This window comes from Dendrobates tinctorius, unplaced genomic scaffold (genome assembly GCF_039654945.1).
Source record: "Dendrobates tinctorius isolate UK_male_01 unplaced genomic scaffold, ASM3965494v1 ptg000018l, whole genome shotgun sequence".
Classification (NCBI taxonomy): Eukaryota; Metazoa; Chordata; class Amphibia; order Anura; family Dendrobatidae; genus Dendrobates; species Dendrobates tinctorius.
The window spans coordinates 11,523,299-11,547,299 of record NW_027361686.1 but is presented as its reverse complement, the minus strand read 5'-3'; the positions used below and the strand labels follow the sequence as shown (position 1 = coordinate 11,547,299).

At 42.3% G+C, this 24,001-nt stretch overlaps 1 protein-coding gene across 2 annotated transcripts in view; it reads left to right on the top strand.

Moving 5' to 3' along the window:
• The window catches only part of LOC141082544 (NXPE family member 1-like), a 264,550-nt gene extending 248,458 nt beyond the window's left edge, over nucleotides 1-16,092 (top strand). For both annotated transcript variants that reach the window (XM_073566464.1, XM_073566465.1), the window contains exon 6: nucleotides 15,336-16,092. In XM_073566464.1, the coding sequence (XP_073422565.1) occupies nucleotides 15,336-15,874 (539 nt within the window). In that variant the 3' untranslated portion in view covers nucleotides 15,875-16,092. The remainder of the gene's footprint in view (nucleotides 1-15,335) is intronic.
• Nucleotides 16,093-24,001: the final 7,909 nt, after the last annotated feature.

The window sequence follows — 24,001 nt, the reverse complement described above, 5'->3', positions numbered from 1 at the left end:
GCAACATACATATATACTACATATATACTACATGCATTCAACGTGCATACTACATATATACCACATATATACTATATGCATGCAACATACTGTACATACATACAACATATATACCACATGCATGCAACATGCATACTACATATATACCACATATATACTACATGCATGCAACATACTACATGCAATATGCATACTACATGCATGCAACATACATATATACTACATATATACAACATGCATGCAACGTGCATACTACATATATACCACATATATACTATATGCATGCAACATACATACATACAACATATATACTACATGCATGCAACATGCATGCTACATATATACCACATATATACTACATGCATGCAACATACATATATACTACATGCAAAATGCATACTACATATATACTACATGCATGCAACATACATACTACATATATACCACATGCATGCAACATGCATACTACATATATACCACATATATACTACATGCATGCAACATAGATATATACTACATATATACTACATGCATGCAACATATATAATACATATATACTACATGCAACATACATACTACATATATACTACATATATACCACATGCATGCAACATGCATACTACATATATACTACATATATACTACATGCATGGAACATACATATATACTACATGCATGCAACATACATATATATTACATGCAACATGCTTACTACATATATACTACATGCATGCAACATATATACTACATATGTACCACATGCATGCAACATGCATACTATATATATACCACATATATACTGCATGCATGCAACATACATATATACTACATATATACTACATGCATGCAACATATATATAATACATATATACTACATACAACATACATACTACATACATACTACATATATACCACATGCATGCAACATGCATACTACATATATACCACATATATACTACATGCATGCAACATACATACTACATGCAACATGCATACTACATGCATGCAACATACATATATACTACATATATACTACATGCATGCAACGTGCATACTACATATATACCACATATACTATATGCATGCAACATACATACATACAACATATATACTACATGCATGCAACATGCATACTACATATATACCACATATATACTACATGCATGCAACATACATATATACTACATGCAAAATGCATACTACATATATACTACATGCATGCAACATACATACTACATGTATACCACATGCATGCAACATGCATACTACATATATACCACATATATACTACATGCATGCAACATACATATGTACTACAGGCAACATGCATACTACATATATACTACATGCATGCAACATGCATACTACATATATACCACATATATACTACATGCATGCAACATACATACAACATATATACTACATGCATGCAACATACATATATACTACATGCAACATGCTTACTACATATACTACATGCAACATACATACTACATATATACCACATGCATGCAACATGCATACTATATATATACCACATATATACTACATGCATGCAACATACATATATACTACATATATACTACATGCATGCAACATATATAATACATATATACTACATGCAACATACATACTACATATATACTACATATATACCACATGCATGCAACATGCATACTACATATATACTACATATATACTACATGCATGCAACATACATATATACTACATGCATGCAACATACATATATACTACATGCAACATGCTTACTACATATATACTACATGCATGCAACATATATACTACATATATACCACATGCATGCAACATGCATACTATATATATACCACATATATACTGCATGCATGCAACATACATATACACTACATATATACTACATGCATGCAACATATATATAATACATATATACTACATACATACTACATATATACCACATGCATGCAACATGCATACTACATACACTCACTGGCCACTTTATTAGGTACACCATGCTAGTAACGGGTTGGACCCCCTTTTGCCTTCAGAACTGCCTCAATTCTTCGTGGCAGAGATTCAACAAGGTGCTGGAAGCATTCCTCAGAGATTTTGGATCATATTGACATGATGGCATCACACAGTTGGCGCAGATTTGTCGGCTGCACATCCCTGATGCGAATCTCCCGTTCCACCACATCCCAAAGATGCTCTATTGGATTGAGATCTGGTGACTGAGGAGGCCATTTGAGTACAGTGAACTCATTGTCATGTTCAAGAAACCAATCTGAGATGATTCGAGCTTTATGACATGGCGCATTATCCTGCTGAAAGTAGCCATCAGATGTTGGGTACATTGTGGTCATAAAGGGATGGACATGGTCAGCAACAATACTCAGGTAGGCTGTGGCGTTGCAACGATGCTCAATTGGTACCAAGGGGCCCAAAGAGTGCCAAGAAAAAATTCCCCACACCATGACACCACCACCACCAGCCTGAACCGTTGATACAAGGCAGGATGGATCCATGCTTTCATGTTGTTTACGCCAAATTCTGACCCTACCATCCGAATGTCGCAGCAGAAATCGAGACTCATCAGACCAGGCAACGTTTTTCCAATCTTCTACTGTCCAATTTCGATGAGCTTGTGCAAATTGTAGCCTCAGTTTCCTGTTCTTAGCTGAGAGGAGTGGTACCCAGTGTGGTCTTCTGCTGCTGTAGCCCATCTGCCTCAAAGTTCGACGCACTGTGCGTTCAGAGATGCTCTTCTGCCTACCTTGGTTGTAACGGGTGGCAATTTGAGTCAATGTTGCCTTTCTATCAGCTCGAACCAGTATGCCCATTCTCCTCTGACCTCTGGCATCAACAAGGCATTTCCGGCCACAGAACTGCCGCTCACTGGATTTTTTTTCTTTTTCGGACCATTCTCTGTAAACCCTAGAGATGGTTGTGCGTGAAAATCCCAGTAGATCAGCAGTTTCTGAAATACTCAGACCAGCCCTTCTGGCACCAACAATCATGCCACGTTCAAAGGCACTCAAATCACCTTTCTTCCCCATACTGATGCTCGGTTTGAACTGCAGGAGATTGTCTTGACCATGTCTACATGCCTAAATGCACTGAGTTGCCGCCATGTGATTGGCTGATTAGAAATTAAGTCTTAACACACAGTTGGACAGGTGTACCTAATAAAGTGGCCAGTGAGTGTATATACCACATATATACTACATGCATGCAACATACATATATACTACATGCATGCAACATACAAACATACTACATATATACCACATGCATGCAACATGCATACTACATATATACTACATGCATGCAACATACATATATACTACATGCATGCAACATACATATATACTACATGCAACATGCTTACTACATATATACTACATGCATGCAACATATATACTACATATATACCACATGCATGCAACATGCATACTATATATATACCACATATATACTACATGCATGCAACATACATATATACTACATATATACTACATGCATGCCACATATATATAATACATATATACTACATACAACATACATACTAGATATATATCACATGCATGCAACATGCATACTACATATATACTGCATATATACTACATGCATGCAACATACATATATACTACATGCATGCAACATACAAACATACTACATATATACCACATGCATGCAACATGCATACTACATATATACTACATGCATGCAACATACATATATACTACATACAATACATTCATATAATACATACATATAGACATACAGTACATATAACATAGAGTACATACTCACCATCACTTGTCACTTTGATCCCCGAAGCCATTGTCATTTTTGGAATAAATATTAAAATAACAAACAAACAATATACTCCCTGATCCGCAGAAATCCACGAGAGTCCCACGACGATCTTGCGTGCAGAACTGCAGCATCAGCTGATGCTACAGTTCTCTACGGGGCCCAGGAAACCAGTTGCGGTAGGTAGGTATCCTTCCGCCCTGTATTCCTCCGCCAGTGTAAAAAAAAAAAAAGAAAAAAAAAGTCCCTAGTCTCACTTTATGGCAAAAGCTGCATGGGAAATTTTTCACACAGCAATGCCATAAAATGAGACTAGGGACTTTTTTTTTCTTTACATTGGCGGAGGAATACAGGGCGGAAGGATACCTACCTCCCGACACTGGTTTCCTGGAGCCCGTAGAGAACGGTAGCATCAGCTGATGCTGCTGTTCTCCACGCATGATCGTTGTGGGACACCCGTGGACTTCTGCGGATCAGGGGTGAGTATATTCGTGCTTTGTTATTTTAATCTTTATTCCATAGACGACAATGGCTTCGGGGATCAAAGTTACAAGTGATGGTGAGTATGTACTCTATGTTATATGTACTGTATGTCTATATGTATGTATTGTATGAATGTATTGTATGTAGTATATATGTATGTTGCATGCATGTAGTATATATGTAGTATGCATGTTGCATGCATGTGGTATATATGTAGTATGTATGTATGTTGCATGCATGTAGTATATATGTAGTATATATGTAGTATGCATGTTGCATGCATGTGGTATATATTTAGTATGTATGTAGTATGTATGTTGCATGTAGTATATATGTATTATATATATGTTGCATGCATGTAGTATATATGTAGTATATATGTAGTATGCATGTTGCATGCATGTGGTATATATGTAGTATGTATGTAGTATGTATGTTGCATGTAGTATATATGTATTATATATATGTTGCATGCATGTTGCATGCATGTGGCATATATGTAGTATACATGTATGTTGCATGCATGTAGTATATATGGTATATATATAGTAAGCATGTTGCATGCATGTAGTATATGTAGTATGTGTTTAGTATGTATGTTGCATGTAGTATATATGTATTATATATATGTTGCATGCATGTAGTATATATGTAGTATGCATGTTGCATGCATGTGGTATATATGTAGTATGTATGTTGCATGTAGTATATATGTATTATATATATGTTGCATGCATGTAGTATATATGTGGTATATATGTATGTTGCATGCATGTAATATATGTGGTATACTGTATATATAGTATGCATGTTGCATGCATGTGGTATATATGTAGTATGTATGTTGCATGCATGTAGTATGCATGTAGTATATATGTAGTATGCATGTTGCATGCATGTAGTATATATGTTGTATGTATGTATGTTGCATGCATGTAGTATATATGTGGTATATATGTAGTATGTATGTTGCATGCATGTGGTATATATGCAGTATGTATGTATGTTGCATGCATGTAGTATATATGTTGCATGTATGTAGCATGTATGTATGTAGCATGTAGTATGTATGTAGTATGTATGTAGCATGTAGTATGTATGTAGTATGTATGTAGCATGTAGTATGCATTTTTTTTTTTTTTTTACATTCAACACATAGGCCGGATGATGAGACTACTACTGTCCCATCATTGGCTAATGTGTCAAACACCGTCATGGTAGCAGGCATCGCCCGATGGGACTTGTAGTCCCATCGGACGATGCCTGCACAGACCCCGCAACCTGCACAGACCCCCGGACAGTCGGCACAGCCCCATGGCAGGCCGGTACAGACCCCCGGCAGGCCGCTCAGGCCCACGGACAGTCGGTACAGACCACCAGCAGGCCAGCACAGCCCCCTGGCAGGCCGGTACAGACCCACGGCGGTCCGCACAGACCCCCGGGCAGTCGGCACAGCCCCCCGGCAGGCCGGCACAGCCCGCCGGCAGGCCGGTACAGACCCCCGGAGGCCGGTACAGCCCCCCGGGCAGTCGGCACAGCCCCCCGGCAGGCCAGCACAGCCCCCCGGCAGGCCGGCACAGCCCCCCGGCAGGCCGGTACAGACCCCGGCAGTCCGCTCAGACCCCCGGACAGTCGGTACAGACCACCGGCAGGCCGGCACAGCCCCCCGGCAGGCCGGTACAGACCCCCGCAGCCTGCATAGACCCCCGGACAGTCGGCACAGCCCCCCGGCAGGCCGGAACAGATCCACGGCAGTCCGCACAGACCCCCGGGCAGTCCGCTCAGACCCCCGGACAGTCGGTACAGACCACCGGCAGGCCGGCACAGCCCCCCGGCAGACCCCCGGACAGTCGGTACAGACCACCGGCAGGCCGGCACAGCCCCCCGGCAGGCTGGTACAGACCCTCGGACAGTCGGCTCAGCCCCCGGTATATATGTTGCATGCATGTAGTATATATGTGGTATATATGTAGTATGCATGTTGCATGCATGTGGTATATATGGAGTATGTATGTATGTTGCATGTAGTATATATGTATTATATATATGTTGCATGCATGTAGTATATATGTAGTATATATGTAGTATGCATGTTGCATGCATGTGGTATATATGTAGTATGTATGTAGTATGTATGTTGCATGTAGTATATATGTATTATATATATGCTGCATGCATGTTGCATGCATGTGGCATATATGTAGTATACATGTATGTTGCATGCATGTAGTATATATGGTGTATATATATATAGTATGCATGTTGCATGCATGTAGTATATACAGTAATGGCCAAAAGTATTGACACCCCTGCAATTCTGTCAGATAATACTCAGTTTCTTCCTGAAAATGATTGCAAACACAAATTCTTTGCTATTATTATCTTCATTTAATTTGTCTTAAATGAAAAAACACAAAAAGAATTGTCCTAAAGCCAAATTGGATATTATTCCACACCAAACATAAAAAAGAGGGTGGACAAAAGTATTGGCACTGTTCGAAAAATCATGTGATGCTTCTCTAATTTGTGTAATTAGCAGCACCTATAACTTACCTGTGGCACCTAACAGGTGTTGGCAATAACTAAATCACACTTGCAGCCAGTTGACATGGATTAAAGTTGACTCAACCTCTGTCCTGTGTCCTTGTGTGTACCACATTGAGCATGGAGAAAAGAAAGACCAAAGAACTGTCTGAGGATTTGAGAAACCAAATTGTGAGGAAGCATGAGCAATCTCAAGGCTACAAGTCCATCTCCAAAGACCTGAATGTTCCTGTGTCTACCGTGTCATCAAGAAGTTTAAAGCCCATGGCACTGTGGCTAACCTCCCTAGATGTGGCCGGAAAAGAAAAATTGACAAGAGATTTCAACGCAAGATTGTGCAGATGTTGGATAAAGAACCTCCACTAACATCCAAACAAGTTCAAGCTGCCCTGCAGTCCGAGGGTACAACGGTGTCAACCCGTACTATCCGCCGGCATCTGAATTAAAAGGGACTGTATGGTAGGAGACCCAGGAAGACTCCACTTCTTACCCTGAGACATAAAAAAGCCAGGCTGGAGTTTGCCAAAACTTACTTGAAAAAGCCTAAAACATTTTGGAAGAATGTTCTCTGGTCAGATGAGACAAAAGTAGAGCTTTTAGGGCAAAAGCATCAACATAGAGTTTACAGGAGAAAAAAGAGGCATTCAAAGAAAAGTACACGGTCCCTACAGTCAAACATGGCGGAGGTTCCCTGATGTTTTGGGGTTGCTTTGCTGCCTCTGGCACTGGACTGCTTGACCGTGTGCATGGCATTATGAAGACAGGAGACTACCAACAAATTTTGCAGCATAATTTAGGGCTCAGTGTGAGAAAGCTGGGTCTACCTCAGAGGTCATGGGTGTTCCAGCAGGACAATAACCCAAAACACACTTCAAAAAGCACTAGAAAATGGTTTGAGAGAAAGCACTGGAGAGTGGAGACTTCTAAGGTGGCCAGCAATGAGTCCAGACCTGAATCCCATAGAACACCTGTGGAAAGATCTAAAAATGGCAGTTTGGAGAAGGCACCCTTCAAATATCAGGGACCTGGAGTAGTTTGCCAAAGAAGAATGGTCTAAAATTCCAGCAGAGCATTGTAAGAAACTCAATGATGGTTACCGGAAGCGGTTGGTCGCAGTTATTTTGGCTAAAGGTTGTGCAACCAAGTATTAGGCTGAGGGTGCCAATACTTTTGTCCGGCCCATTTTTGGAGTTGTGTGTGAAATGATCAATGTTTTGCTTTTTGCTTCATTCTCTTTTGTGTTTTTTCATTTAAGACAAATTAAATGAAGATAATAATACCAAAGAATTTGTGTTTGCAATCATTTTCAGGAAGAAACGGAATATTATCCGACAGAATTGCAGGGGTGTCAATACTTTTGGCCATGACTGTATGTAGTATGTGTGTAGTATGTATGTTGCATGTAGTATATATGTATTATATATATATGTTGCATGCATGCAGTATATATGTGGTATATATGTAGTATGCATGTTGCATGCATGTAGTATATACAGTGGGGAAAAAAAGTATTTAGTCAGTCAGCAATAGTGCAAGTTCCACCACTTAAAAAGATGAGAGGCGTCTGTAATTTACATCATAGGTAGACCTCAACTATGGGAGACAAACTGAGAAAAAAAAATCCAGAAAATCACATTGTCTGTTTTTTTTTCATTTTATTTGCATATTATGGTGGAAAATAAGTATTTGGTCAGAAACAAAATTTCATCTCAATACTTTGTGATATATCCTTTGTTGGCAATGACAGAGGTCAAACGTTTTCTGTAAGTCTTCACAAGGTTGCCACACACTGTTGTTGGTATGTTGGCCCATTTCTCCATGCAGATCTCCTCTAGAGCAGTGATGTTTTTGGCTTTTCGCTTGGCAACACGGACTTTCAACTCCCTCCAAAGGTTTTCTATAGGGTTGAGATCTGGAGACTGGCTAGGCCACTCCAGGACCTTGAAATGCTTCTTACGAAGCCACTCCTTCGTTGCCCTGGTGGTGTGCTTTGGATCATTGTCATGTTGAAAGACCCAGCCACGTTTCATCTTCAATGCCCTTGCTGATGGAAGGAGGTTTGCACTCAAAATCTCACGATACATGGCCCCATTCATTCTTTCATGTACCCGGATCAGTCGTCCTGGCCCCTTTGCAGAGAAACAGCCCCAAAGCATGATGTTTCCACCACCATGCTTTACAGTAGGTATGGTGTTTGATGGATGCATCTCAGTATTCTTTTTCCTCCAAACACGACAAGTTGTGTTTCTACCAAACAGTTCCAGTTTGGTTTCATCAGACCATAGGACATTCTCCCAAAACTCCTCTGGATCATCCAAATGCTCTCTAGCAAACTTCAGACGGGCCCGGACATGTACAGGCTTAAGCAGTGGGACACGTCTGGCACTGCAGGATCTGAGTCCATGGTGGCGTAGTGTGTTACTTATGGTAGGCCTTGTTACATTGGTCCCAGCTCTCTGCAGTTCATTCACTAGGTCCCCCCGCGTGGTTCTGGGATTTTTGCTCACCGTTCTTGTGATCATTCTGACCCCACGGGGTGGGATTTTGCGTGGAGCACCAGATCGAGGGAGATTATCAGTGGTCTTGTATGTCTTCCATTTTCTAATTATTGCTCCCACAGATGATTTCTTCACTCCAAGCTGGTTGGCTATTGCAGATTCAGTCTTCCCAGCCTGGTGCAGGGCTACAATTTTGTTTCTGGTGTCCTTTGACAGCTCTTTGGTCTTCACCATAGTGGAGTTTGGAGTCAGACTGTTTGAGGGTGTGCACAGGTGTCTTTTTATACTGATAACAAGTTTAAACAGGTGCCATTACTACAGGTAATGAGTGGAGGAAAGAGGAGACTCTTAAAGAAGAAGTTACAGGTCTGTGAGAGCCAGAAATCTTGATTGCTTGTTTGTGACCAAATACTTATTTTCCACCATAATATGCAAATAAAATGAAAAAAAAACAGACAATGTGATTTTCTGGATTTTTTTTTCTCAGTTTGTCTCCCATAGTTGAGGTCTACCTATGATGTAAATTACAGACGCCTCTCATCTTTTTAAGTGGTGGAACTTGCACTATTGCTGACTGACTAAATACTTTTTTTCCCCACTGTATGTTGTATGTATGTATGTTGCATGCATGTAGTATATATGTGGTATATACACTCACTGGCCACTTTATTAGGTACACCATGCTAGTAACGGGTTGGACCCCCTTTTGCCTTCAGAACTGCCTCAATTCTTCGTGGCAGAGATTCAACAAGGTGCTGGAAGCATTCCTCAGAGATTTTGGACCATATTGACATGATGGCATCACACAGTTGGCGCAGATTTGTCGGCTGCACATCCCTGATGCGAATCTCCCGTTCCACCACATCCCAAAGATGCTCTATTGGATTGAGATCTGGTGACTGAGGAGGCCATTTGAGTACAGTGAACTCATTGTCATGTTCAAGAAACCAATCTGAGATGATTCGAGCTTTATGACATGGCGCATTATCCTGCTGAAAGTAGCCATCAGATGTTGGGTACATTGTGGTCATAAAGGGATGGACATGGTCAGCAACAATACTCAGGTAGGCTGTGGCGTTGCAACGATGCTCAATTGGTACCAAGGGGCCCAAAGAGTGCCAAGAAAAAATTCCCCACACCATGACACCACCACCACCAGCCTGAACCATTGATACAAGGCTGGATGGATCCATGCTTTCATGTTGTTTACGCCAAATTCTGACCCTACCATCCGAATGTCGCAGCAGAAATCGAGACTCATCAGACCAGGCAAGGTTTTTTCAATCTTCTACTGTCCAATTTCGATGAGCTTGTGCAAATTGTAGCCTCAGTTTCCTGTTCTTAGCTGAGAGGAGTGATACCCAGTGTGGTCTTCTGCTGCTGTAGCCCATCTGCCTCAAAGTTCGACGCACTGTGCGTTCAGAGATGCTCTTCTGCCTACCTTGGTTGTAACGGGTGGCAATTTGAGTCACTGTTGCCTTTCTATCAGCTCGAACCAGTATGCCCATTCTCCTCTGACCTCTGGCATCAACAAGGCATTTCCGGCCACAGAACTGCCGCTCACTGGATTTTTTTTCTTTTTCGGACCATTCTCTGTAAACCCTAGAGATGGTTGTGCGTGAAAATCCCAGTAGATCAGCAGTTTCTGAAATACTCAGACCAGCCCTTCTGGCACCAACAATCATGCCACGTTCAAAGGCACTCAAATCACCTTTCTTCCCCATACTGATGCTCGGTTTGAACTACAGGAGATTGTCTTGACCATGTCTACATGCCTAAATGCACTGAGTTGCCGCCATGTGATTGGCTGATTAGAAATTAAGTCTTAACACACAGTTGGACAGGTGTACCTAATAAAGTGGCCAGTGAGTGTATGTAGTATGCATGTTGCATGCATGTAGTATATATGTGGTATATATGTAGTATGCATGTTGCATGCATGTGGTATATATGTAGTATGTATGTTGCATGTAGTATATATGTATTATATATATATGTTGCATGCATGTAGTATATATGTGGTATATATGTATGTTGCATGCATGTAATATATATGTGGTATATATATAGTATGCATGTTGCATGCATGTGGTATATATGTAGTATGTATGTTGCATGCATGTAGTATGCATGTAGTATATATGTATGTTGCATGCATGTAGTATATATGTTGTATGTATGTATGTTGCATGCATGTAGTATATATGTTGTATGTATGTATGTTGCATGCATGTAGTATATATGTTGTATGTATGTATGTTGCATGCATGTAGTATATATGTGGTATATATGTAGTATGCATGTTGCATGCATGTGGTATATATGCAGTATGTATGTATGTTGCATGCATGTAGTATATATGTTGCATGTATGTAGCATGTATGTATGTAGCATGTAGTATGTATGTAGTATGTATGTAGCATGTAGTATGTATGTAGAATGTATTTTTTTTTTTTTTACATTCAACACATAGGCCGGATGATGAGACTACTACTGTCCCATCATTGGCTAATGTGTCAATCAACGTCATGGTAGCAGGCATCGCCCGATGGGACTTGTAGTCCCATCGGACGATGCCTGCACAGACCCCCGCAACCTGCACAGACCCCCGGACAGTCGGCACAGCCCCCCGGCAGGCCGGTACAGACCACCAGCAGGCCGGTACAGACCCCCGGCAGGCCGCTCAGGCCTACAGACAGTCGGTACAGACCACCAGCAGGCCAGCACAGCCCCTTGGCAGGCCGGTACAGCCCCTTGGCAGGCCGGTACAGCCCCCCGGCGGTCCGCACAGACCCCCGGGCAGTCGGCACAGACCACCGGCAGGCCAGCACAGCCCCCCGGAAGGCCGGTACAGACCCCCGGGCAGTCGGCACAGCCCCCCGGCAGGCCAGCACAGCCCCCCGGCAGGCCGGCACAGCCCCCCGGCAGGCCGGTATAGACCCCCCGGCAGTCCGCTCAGACCCCCGGACAGTCGGTACAGACCACCGGCAGGCCGGCACAGCCCCCCGGCAGGCCGGTACAGACCCCCGCAGCCTGCACAGACCCCCGGACAGTCGGCACAGACCCCGGCAGGCCGGTACAGACCCACGGCAGTCCGCACAGACCCCCGGGCAGTCCGCTCAGACCCCCGGACAGTCGGTACAGACCACCGGCAGGCCGGCACAGCCCCCCGGCAGACCCCCGGACAGTCGGTACAGACCACCGGCAGGCCGGCACAGTCCCCCGGCAGTCTGGTACAGACCCTCGGACAGTCGGCACAGCCCCCCGGTATATATGTTGCATGCATGTAGTATATATGTGGTATATATGTAGTATGCATGTTGCATGCATGTGGTATATATGGAGTATGTATGTATGTTGCATGTATGTAGTATGTATGTAGCATGTATGTAGCATGTAGTATGTATGTAGCATGTATGTAGTATGTATTTTTTTTTTTTGTACGTTCAACACATTAGCCAGATGATGGGACTACTACTGTCCCATCATTGACTAATGTGTCAATCACCGTCATGGTAGCAGGCATCGCCCGATGGGACTTGTAGTCCCATCGGACGATCCTGCACAGACCCCCGGACAGTCAGCACAGCCCCCCGGCAGGCCGGTACAGACCCACGGCAGTCCGCACAGCCCCCCGGGCAGTGGGCACAGACCCCCGGGCTGTCGGCACAGACCACCGGCAGGCCGGCACAGCCCCCCGGAAGGCCGGTACAGACCCCCGGCAGTCCGCTCAGACCCCCGGGCAGTCGGCACTGACCCCCGGCAGGCCGGTACAGGACCCCGGGCATTCGGCATAGACCCTCCCCCTCCGGAAGGCCCGAACTGACTGCGCATCATGATGCACAAAGACTGCGCATCATGATGACGTCATTTCGGCAGCCAATCAGAGCCACAGCAGTGGCTCTTTGCATTATGGGAACTTCCGATTCCGATATCCGATATTGAAAAAATATCGGTACTCGGTATCGGAATTCCGATACAGCGACTATCTGCCGATACCCGATATTTGCAGTATCGGATTGCTCAACACTAGTTATAAGTTATAAACCTAGCACTCAACTTTAGGATGTTCAGAAGAATATTTATTGTAGTACGTAAAAAAACGTTTCAGTCAAATTTTGACTTTCTTCAGTTACTTATAGAGGCCAGTAGATGAGACATGCAGTGGATACTGTGTCTGGAGGGACGTCCTGCCCCATCTACTGGCTGACACAAGGCTGTGGGATGGATCTCCCCAGTAAACAGCATACGTGCATATGTTGCCTCATCTACTGGCCTCTATAAGTAACTGAAGAAGGTCAAAATTTGACCGAAACGTTTTTTTATGTACTACAATAAATATTCTTCTGAACATCCTAAAGTTGAGTGCTAGGTTTATAACTTATAACTACTTGGTTTGGGAACCTAACCTTTAGCACCATTACTTAAGTTGTGCTCATGGTGTTTTTCCCTTCTATGCCCCTCCATTAAAACATAAATTAAACTGTAGTTTTTCACATCTTTGAAAAGCTGAGTTCAAGATCCCCAGCCTCATGCAGGCCTGAGTATTGCCATACATATTCCCATTCAAGAAATCATTTAAATATGTCCTCAATGACAAAGTGAAATAGACCAAAAGAACCTCAAAAAGGTAGACATCATGCCGTGCTCCAAAGAAATTCTGGAACAAATGAGAAACAAAGTAATTGAGATCTATCAGTATGGAAATGGTTTTAAAGTAATTTCTAAATCTTTGGGACTCCAGCAAAACACAGTGAGATTCATTATCCACAAACGGCAAAAACATGAAACAGTGGTTAACCTTCCCAGGAGTGAACGGCCAACCAAAATTACCCCAAGAGTGCAGCAACAACTCATCCAAGAGGTCACAAAAGACCCCACAACAACATCCAAAGAACTGCAGCCCATTTATTCATTACTTCAAACTGAAGGGCACTTGGGTTATGCAGCAGGACAATGATCCAAAACACAACAGCAAGTCCATCTTTGAAAGGCTTAAGAAAAGCAAAGTTAAGACTATGAAGTGGCCTTGTCAAAGTCCTGATCTTAATCCGATAGAGATGCTGTGTCATGACCTTATAAAGGCGGCTGATGCTCAGAAATCCTCCAATGTGGCTAAATTAGTACAATTCTGTGAAAAACTTATTGCCTGTTATCGCAAACGCTTGATTGTAGTTGTTGCTGCTCAAGGTGGCTCAACCAGTTATTAGGTTTAGGGGGCAATCACTTTTTTACCCAGGGCCCTGTAGGTTTGGATTTCTTTTTCCTTTAATAATAAAGACCTTCATTTAAAAATTGCATTTTGTGATTTCTTGTGTTATCTTTTCCTAATATTTGAATGTGTTTTGTGATCTGAAACATTTAAGTGTGACAAACATGCAAAAGCATAGGAGATCAGGAAGGGACAAACACTTTTTCACACAACTGTACTTGTCTGCAATAATAGAGCCATATATCTGACACATACTACCTGTGGTTTCTCCACATGAGCTAGTGCACAGGGTACCTTTACTGCTGGAGAAATATGCATCCAGATTGTACAGACTCACCTGGATTTCCACTGTTCTTCTTTTCACTGACTCTTCTTGACATTCCTCTCCTCCAGTAGTGGTTTCTCTAGATGTGTATGATAAATTCTACCATTTATGCAGTCTTACCATCTATGCACTGAGTGTTTATTTCACTAGCTCATTTGTTTGGCTGTGTCACTTAAATTCTAAATTTTTTTTAGGAGAAGAGGAGACATTTGAGGTAAAAAAATATTTGATTTTTTTCGACATTAGATTTTTAATTTTGACAAGATCTTTGCTTGTCTTAGAAAGAAAAGTCAGGATTTATAAGATTATGAGCAATTGCTACATAGTATGAATACATTTCTGCATTAAATTGTAGCTTTATTAATCTTTTCATTGGAAAACCCAAAATCATTTTTTTTTATATATATACATGTATAAAATTCCTTTGTTATAAGCATGTAAATTACTTTCATTTTTACAGCACTTTCTCTTATGAACGTCTATGAAAAAGGGTGGGCACAGAAGCATTTAGGTGTGGACATAAAGCGAAATATACAAGTTATTTGGAAAAGACATGGAAGGCCATTTGTGTACTTGGGATTTGTATCTCTCAGAGAAGAGCGCTCTATCCCACGTGAAATCGACCTTATTGGAGGCAACGAGCATACTGTGATTGCACTAAACATTGGAGTACATTTCAGATTATTCCCTGCTCATCTCTACATCCGAAGACTCCTCAACATTCGTCGTGCTATAGAACGTCTCTTCCTTAGAAGCCCAGAAACAAAAGTTATCATTAAGACTGAGAACACAAGTGAGATGGAAACTGAGTATGAAGGAATGTCTGACTTCCATGCATATGTTCACTACTTCGTAATGGAAATAATCTTCAAAGATCTCAATGTTGGGTTTGTTAATGGCTGGGACATGACTACAGCATTTAATACAAATAAGATACATCCACAAGAGCCCTTTATAAGAAATGAGGTGGACATGCTTATGACATATACATGTAGCTAATTTAGAAATTGGAAAAAATTCTGAAAAAACAATTTTGTGTCTTATGGCATGCTTGATTATTTCTAGAGAACTGTACAAAATTGTTGCTGCTACATTAACCTTAGTTTACTCCTATCTCCTCTTCAAACCACATTCTGACATAAAAGAGCACCTTTCACCATTTTTTTTTCATGTGTAACTAAACACACAATCTAATAAAGGCTATAGAGTAGAATAAACTATGTTTTGTATTATTTTTTTTCACCTTCACCTTTCTGTTGCAGAGATATTAGCAAAGTATTTGATAGCTAATGAATAATTTCTGAAAGTCCAAATTCACATCATTAGAGAGTTTTGACTGGGGGCGTTTACTTCTGCCCCCTGTATTATATTGACCAATCATAAAATGGAACCAACATTCAAAGGAAAGAACAACACAACCCCAAGATTGCTTAGAGCAGGTTTCTTACTGTGTCTGTGTATGACAGACAGCTGTGATTTCAATGCAGAGCTATTTCAAGTTGCTGTAAACACAACAGATAAAATGAGAATAAGTGTGATTGCTGACACATTTGTCCCTTTTTCTGGCTGTCAAGGTGGGCGGAGGGCAAGTTTCGCTGTGTGGCATAGCAAACCCTTTTATCAGCTCTCCTTGTCTCATAGCACTGTCACCTCTGCTGTTCTGCACTGTCCAGCATGTCTGGAGATTAGAAAAGTGTCAGTGATGACACATTTATTATGCGCAACTTGTAATTGCTGTGCAATGAGATCAGGCAAGTTGAGCATAAGGGTACGTTACACTTAGCGATGCACCAGCGATCCCGACAACGATATGGATCGCTGGTGCATCACTAAGTGGTCGCTAGTGAGCTGCCACACAGGCAGATCTCACCAGCGACATCGCAGGGGTCGGGGGTCGCTACTTACCTGTCAGACGCGGTGATCCTGACGTCCTCCCGCCCGCGTCCACGCGTCGCTCGTCGGCGCCACAGGAGGCCCAGCAGGAAGTGCCCGACGAGAAATGGTCCAGGACCTTCTCGCATGATCAGCGATAACCAGTGGGGGAGCTGGTCGGAGGTAAGTATCACATGTAGCGATATCGCTACCAATATCGCTGGTACGTCACAAAATCGGTGACGTTACAGCGATATTGCTAGAGATATCGCTATGTGTAACGGGCGCTTAACAGATATAAGTGATTACTGACACCTTTACCTTTTCTTTGGACAGGCAGTAGGATGTAAGGATTTCTAATGAGACCTAGATAAACTCTGCTGTACTTCCCCTCCCCTCCCATGAAATACCAGGAAATGAAAGCTCAAACGTGTCAGTAATCATTTGACTTATGTGCTCACAGCAATTTATAGTGAATTTGAAGAAAGATCAAGCTGTTTGACATTACAGCTCACACAGGAGTAGCCTGTTCTAAGCTATGGTGGGGCTGTGCTCTTATTCCTCATCGGTGTTTCTGCCTGTTCATAATTGGTCAGTGTTATACAGATTGAAGAAGTACAAGCCATCAGTGAAAACTATATGATATCACTCACTTAGAATTTACCATCTGTGAGTACTGGTCAACCCTCCCCAGCTGTGTATATGGGCATGTAGGTCATAGGAAACTGAATAAAATGAAATCTTTATAGATTTCTAGAGAAATCCATGTTTTTCTTATATGTAAATGAGCTGCTCAAGACTATGGGCAGAATGCTGAAGACTCCAGAAATTATTTTAAATAAAAGAGAGCATAACCAATATGATACATTTAACTAATAAAGAACAGTAGAATATAACTTTGTCTCATAACAAACACATTTACTGCAGCTCTCACTTTACTGATTAATAACAAAATAGACACCACAATAGGAAAATAATAAAATATTGTATCAATCTACCTATAATAACAATAATGAAATCAAAATAATGTACATATTAAATTATTCCTTGTGTGTCATAAATTTGAATGGAAACCATTCAATACTGTAATAGAAACAAACCACTATGTATGGACCATCAAAAATAGAAAGACAATGGGACTGGAATATATATTAAAACAAAATATTTTTATTCTTTAATTAATTCAATACAGGCAATCATAGATAGTGTAAAAGCAAGTGCCAAGGGCAAACCTAAAAAAATTTTATATAATTACTCTATACAAATGTATGATCATTCATACGGACTGTCTGATAAAAAGTATCATAACATGATATAGTATATCTCCATACCACACAAAGATGTCAATAAAGAATTTAATATATATAAAATGTAAACAATATATAAACTAGCGAATATATCAAATTACCACATACCACATACCACATGTTTCTATATTAGCTCTCACTTTACTGTAGCTTTTCAGCTCTGCTGTATTGCAACAATATTAACTCTTAACTGCCAAGAGCAAGCGACACTACTCTGTCCTCCTCCTCCTGGACCTGTCGGCTGCCTTTGACACAGTGGACCATTCCCTATTATTACAGACCCTCTCATCCCTCGGCATCACAGACTTGGCCCTCTCCTGGATCTCATCATACCTAACAGACCGGACATTCAGCGTCTCCCACTCACACACCACCTCCTCACCTCGCCCCCTATCTGTCGGAGTCCCACAAGGTTCAGTCCTTGGGCCCCTGCTGTTCTCTATTTACACCTTTGGCCTGGGACAGCTCATAGAATCTCATGGCTTTCAGCATCATCTTTATGCTGATGACACACAGATCTACATCTCTGGACCAGATATCACCTCCCTACTAACCAGAATCCCTCAATGTCTGTCCACTATTTCATCCTTCTTCTCCACTAGATATCTGAAACTCAACATGGACAAAACAGAATTCATCATCTTTCCCCCATCTCACGTGACCCCCCCTACGAACCTATCAATTACAGTAAATGACTGCCCACTCTCCCCAGTCCCACAAGCTCGCTGCCTCGGAGTAATCCTTGACGCTGATCTCTCCTTCAAACCACATATCCAAACCCTTTCCACTTTCTTGCCGACTTCAACTCAAAAATATTTCACACATCCGTTCATTCCTCACCCAAGAATCTGCAAAAACCCTAGTCCATGCCCTCATCATCTCTCGCCTTGACTACTGCAACCTCATGCTCTGTGGCCTCCCCTCAAACACTCTCGCACCCCTCCAATCTATTCTAAACTCTGCTGCCCGACTAATCCACCTGTCCCCCCGCTATTCCCCAGCTTCTCCCCTCTGTCAATCCCTTCACTGGCTCCCAATTGCCCAGAGACTCCATTACAAAACCCTAACCATGACATACAAAGCCATCCACAACTTGTCTCCTCCATACATCTGTGACCTCGTCTCCCGGTACTTTCCTGCACGCAACCTCCGATCCTCACAAGATCTCCTTCTCTACTCCCCTCTTATCTCCTCTTCCCACAATCGCATACAAGATTTCTCTCGCGCATCACCCCTACTCTGGAACTCTCTACCACAACATATCAGACTCTCACCTACCATCGAAACCTTCAAAAAGAGCCTGAAGACCCACCTCTTCCGACAAGCCTATAACCTGCAGTAACCACCGATCGACCAAACCGCTGCACGACCAGCTCTACCCTCGCCTACTGTATTATCACCCATCCCTTGAAGATTGTGAGCCCTCGCGGGCAGGGTCCTCTCTCCTCCTGTACCAGTTATGACTTGTATTGTTTAAGATTATTGTACTTGTTTTTATGTATACCCCTCCTCACATGTAAAGCGCCATGGAATAAATGGCGCTATAACAATAAATAATAATAATAATAATATTACAACACTGACTGCCTGTGAGATGGAAGCTGATGCAATGAGAGGACACCTGCAGATATAATCACACACATCTGTCACGGGTGTGTCAGGTTTGATAGTCATCTGGATCCAGCTGTAGAAGGTCTTTGCGATTAGTTCAAGCACCTTCTTGATTTTTGCATCTCTGTTATGGAGAGATATCCTTCTCTCTCTAGGACCCAACAGTTACCTCCACCTTCTGCTGCTACTTACATACCTGTGCGGTAGGTTAAATACATTCAATTGCTGCAGCATGGTGCTGGTGTTAGCTCTTACTTGTTTCTGTCTAGTTGGAAGCACTAACAGTTGGTTAGTTCCTTCTCAGAGGACTCTTGGAGGATTTCTGGTGTGCCATCTCGGTTCTCTTCTCAAGCTAAGTGCTCCTCTTGTTCGTCTGCCCTCTCTGTATTTAGCTGTAGTAGGGACTAACTAGTGCTTACCCCATCCCCTCCCTAACCAGGGCCTATCACTAGGGTCAGGCAGGAATTAGGTTCCAGCTTGGCCATAGGTGCAGAACCTATAAATGGACGGTTTGGGAAGACAGGGTGATCTTAGATCTGATAAGGGATCTCCTCTCCCCACTTCCCTAGTGTTTGGGCTCCCTATCCACGTTCTTGTGCACTTACTTGTCCTTCACCTAGCGTGATATTAACACCAGCTGTACACTTTTGTAAAATAAAAAAAAACTGACATGTTTTTGTTGTGTGTTCTTTTCGGTGTGGGTTTTTTTTCTATTTCCGGGTTCATGGATCCTGTTGCTGTTCTGGCAGTGCAGCTACAAAGGTTGTCACTGGAGATGACCAAGCTTTGTCCTGAGGTTCAGCAGCAGCAGCAGCAACTGCAGACTCCTACTGTGGGGGACTCGGTGGGTGCCAGGTTGAATCCAAAATTGCCTTCCCAGACCAGTTTTCAGGAGGTAGGGACAGGTTTTTTGTATTTCAAGAACCTTGCAAGCTGTATTTTCAACTTCGTCCTTACTCCTCTGGGGATGAGCAACGAGTGGTAATTGTGATTTTATTGATGCAAGGGGATCCTCAATCCTGGGCTTTTTCTTTGCTACTGGTTCTATTTGTCTCCAGTCTGTAGAAGAGTTTTTCAGGGCTTTAGCCCTTATCTTTGATGATCCTGACCATATTTCCTTGGCTGAATCCAGGTTCCGTTGCCTTCAGCAAGTGAATCGTTCAGTGGAGACTTATAGCTCTGAATTCCACAATTGGGCAACCGATACCAAATGGAATGACCTGGCTCTTAGAGGCTAATTTTGTCAAGGTCTTACTGCAAAATTAAAAGATGATTTGCCAGTGTATGAAACTCCTGAGTCATTGAAGGCTTCCATGTCATTGGCTATACGGGTGGATAGATGCCTGCGGGATAGATTGGTAAGACCACCTTCTCCTGAGCCCTCTTTCTGGGACAATACCCTCGTGTTGGGGGGACGGTCTGGGCGTGAACGTATACTTATGGAGCTATAGGAACCCATGCAGTTATGAGGTGCTTCAGCATCATATCTCTCCTGACATTCGCAAGAAAAAGGGCATGTGTTTTTTTGTGGGAGGAAGGAACATTTTATCGAGGCCTATCTTTTGATTCCTAAACAAAAACAGACTCAATTAACCATTGGGAGAGTGGAGTTTGATAATCATAGAGCCTTCAGCCTGTAATTCTTGGTTTGTCCTGACATCAGAGATGGTGCTAGAGAGCAGGACTGAAAAAACTTCTGTGTTTGTAGACAGTGTTGCTGGTTGATGCTTAGTTTGCTAGAACTCATGAACTGACTTGCTCTACCTTAGCTAAGCCCATTCCTATTTATGCCTTGGATCACTTGTACAAAGAGCACTGATGCAGATTGTACATAACATAAAGCTGGAGTCACACATAGCGACTTACCAGCGATACCGACACCGATATCAAGGTGTCAGGATTGCTGGTAAGTCGCTATGTGATCACTGGTGAGCTGTCAAACAGACAGCTTCACCAGCGATCAGCACAGCGATGCCGAGCGCCCGGCATCGCTTGCCATCGCTGTAAAAAATAGAATCAAAATAAAAAATATAGTTATTCTCACCTTCCAACGTCCCGCGCAGCCTTCCTCTCTCCACGCTCCGGTCCCAGTGATCCTTTGCGAGAATGACCGCAAGACATCACGGTCTCGCGGGAGCGCGAAGTCTCGCGGTCATTCGTGCAAAGGATTACTGGGAACGGAGAGTGGAGAGAGGCGGGAAGACTGTGCGGGACGTCGGAAGGTGAGAATAACAATATTTTTTATTTTGATTCTATTTTTTACAGCTGATCGCTGGTCTCCCGCCTGTCACATGCAGCGATGCGTGCTGGCCAGCGGGAGACCAGCGACCAAAAATATGTCCAGAGGTTTCTTGCAGCGATCAGCGATACCGGCAGGGGGGCCGCTCGCTGATCGCTGTCACACACACAGCGATCTCGCTGGTGAGATCGCTGTTACGTCACAAAAGTTGTGACTCAGCAGCGATCTCGCTAGCGAGATCGCTGTGTGTGACTCCCGCTTTAGACTGAGAGTGGGATCTTTTCATTATGAGATAATTCCTTGTTATGTCCTGGAGGGTATCCCCACTCCAAGTGTTTTGGGGTTACCCTGGTTGGTGAAGCATAAGCTGTCTGTGGATTGGCAATTCAGAGAAATTTCTCCAGTATCTCCAGGAACCTTAATGGCGTTTTTGTCTGGTTATGTCCTGTAGCGTGTATTGTGAGAAAAACTCTCACGGCTGGTTATTACAAATACAGGTGAACCCATGCCGGGATTTTTTTAAAATTCTTTATTGGCAGCGCAGGAGTCAGATAATGAATACTCCCATCAGCTGCTCCTGCTCTCGCTGTTATTAGCAGCAGCAGGTGTCGGATGTCCCATCCGCTGTGATCCGGAGGTAAACTTTATACCTCCGATCACAGTTGAGCACTCACACTGTCTTTTGACAGCGGGGCTCTCTGACCGTCGGGGATGATTTAACTCCCGATCAGAAGCCGTGTTTGCCGAGCTGTCATATACATGACAGCATGGCAAACACTGGATGTATGGGCCCCCCATTCAAGTGAAAGGGGTCCAGGTTCGGGTACTGTTTTGGTACCCGAACTTTTTGTAATTGTTCGGCCTATGCCGCTGGACCCGAACATTCAAGTGTCCTCCCATCGCTACTTGTTAGCACTAATTATTATAATTAGCAATACTCTTGTTAGCAGCACTTAGACAGAGAATGGGCTGAAGGGATAGTGTAGGACAAGATAGGGTGAACTGCATGTCTTTTTTACTGCAGCTTGCAACTCATACCAAAATCCCTTCTCAGGGCTAATAATATTCTTTTTGCTCTTAATCCTGTAAATTGTTCTGAGCAGGGAAATATTATACACAAGTTTTACAGCCTCAGTTGTGCATCAAAAGTATACAGCCAGATTTGGTTGAATCTCAATAGCATTGCTATATTGATACTGCATCTTATACATACATCTGAGGTGTGCAAATTTGCCTGGTATTGTAATACTGCAATTATTTTAAGCAAAGAAATTTTATACCACATTTAACATGCTAGAGGAGGACCTCTAAACCCCCCAAAAAAAGGTTTATTAAAAAGAATCACATTGCTATAATGATACTGTGGTCTTATACGTCCATCTGAAGTGGGAAAAGTTTGCTGGCCTTGTAATTCTGAAATTTTTTTCAGCAGTGACATTTTATACAGCATTTATCAAGCTAGAGCTGAGCCTCAAAATGCAAAAAAACTTTGGTTTCAAATAGAATTGCTATATTGATACTGCAGTCTTTGCTAGCATAGTAATACTGCATTTTTTGGAGCAGTGGCATTTTATACGGCATTTATCATGCTAGAGTTGGACCTCGAAACATCTCCCACCCAAAAAAATTGTTTGCTAAATAAATTCCATTGCTTCATTGATACTGCAATCTTATACGTCCATTTGAAGTGGGCACATATTGCTGCCATTGAAATACTGCAATTTCTGTATTTTTTTCTACAGTGAAATTTTATACAGTATTTATTGTGCTATAGTTAGGCCTCAAAACCACCCAAAAATAAAAATCGTTTTTTAAAAAAATCACATTGCTATATATATGGCAAATGTTCGTGGCATTGTAATATTGCAATTTTTATCAGCAGTAACATTTTATATGGCTTTTATGATGATAGAGTGGGGCCTCAACTTCCCTCCCCCAACAAAATTGTCTGTTAAGAAATTGCATTGCTACAGTCATATGTTAAAGTTTGGGCACCCCTATTAATGTTAACCTTTTTTCTTTATAACAATTTTGGTTTTTGCAACAGCTATTTCAGTTTCATACATCTAATAACTGATGGACTCAGTTATATTTCTG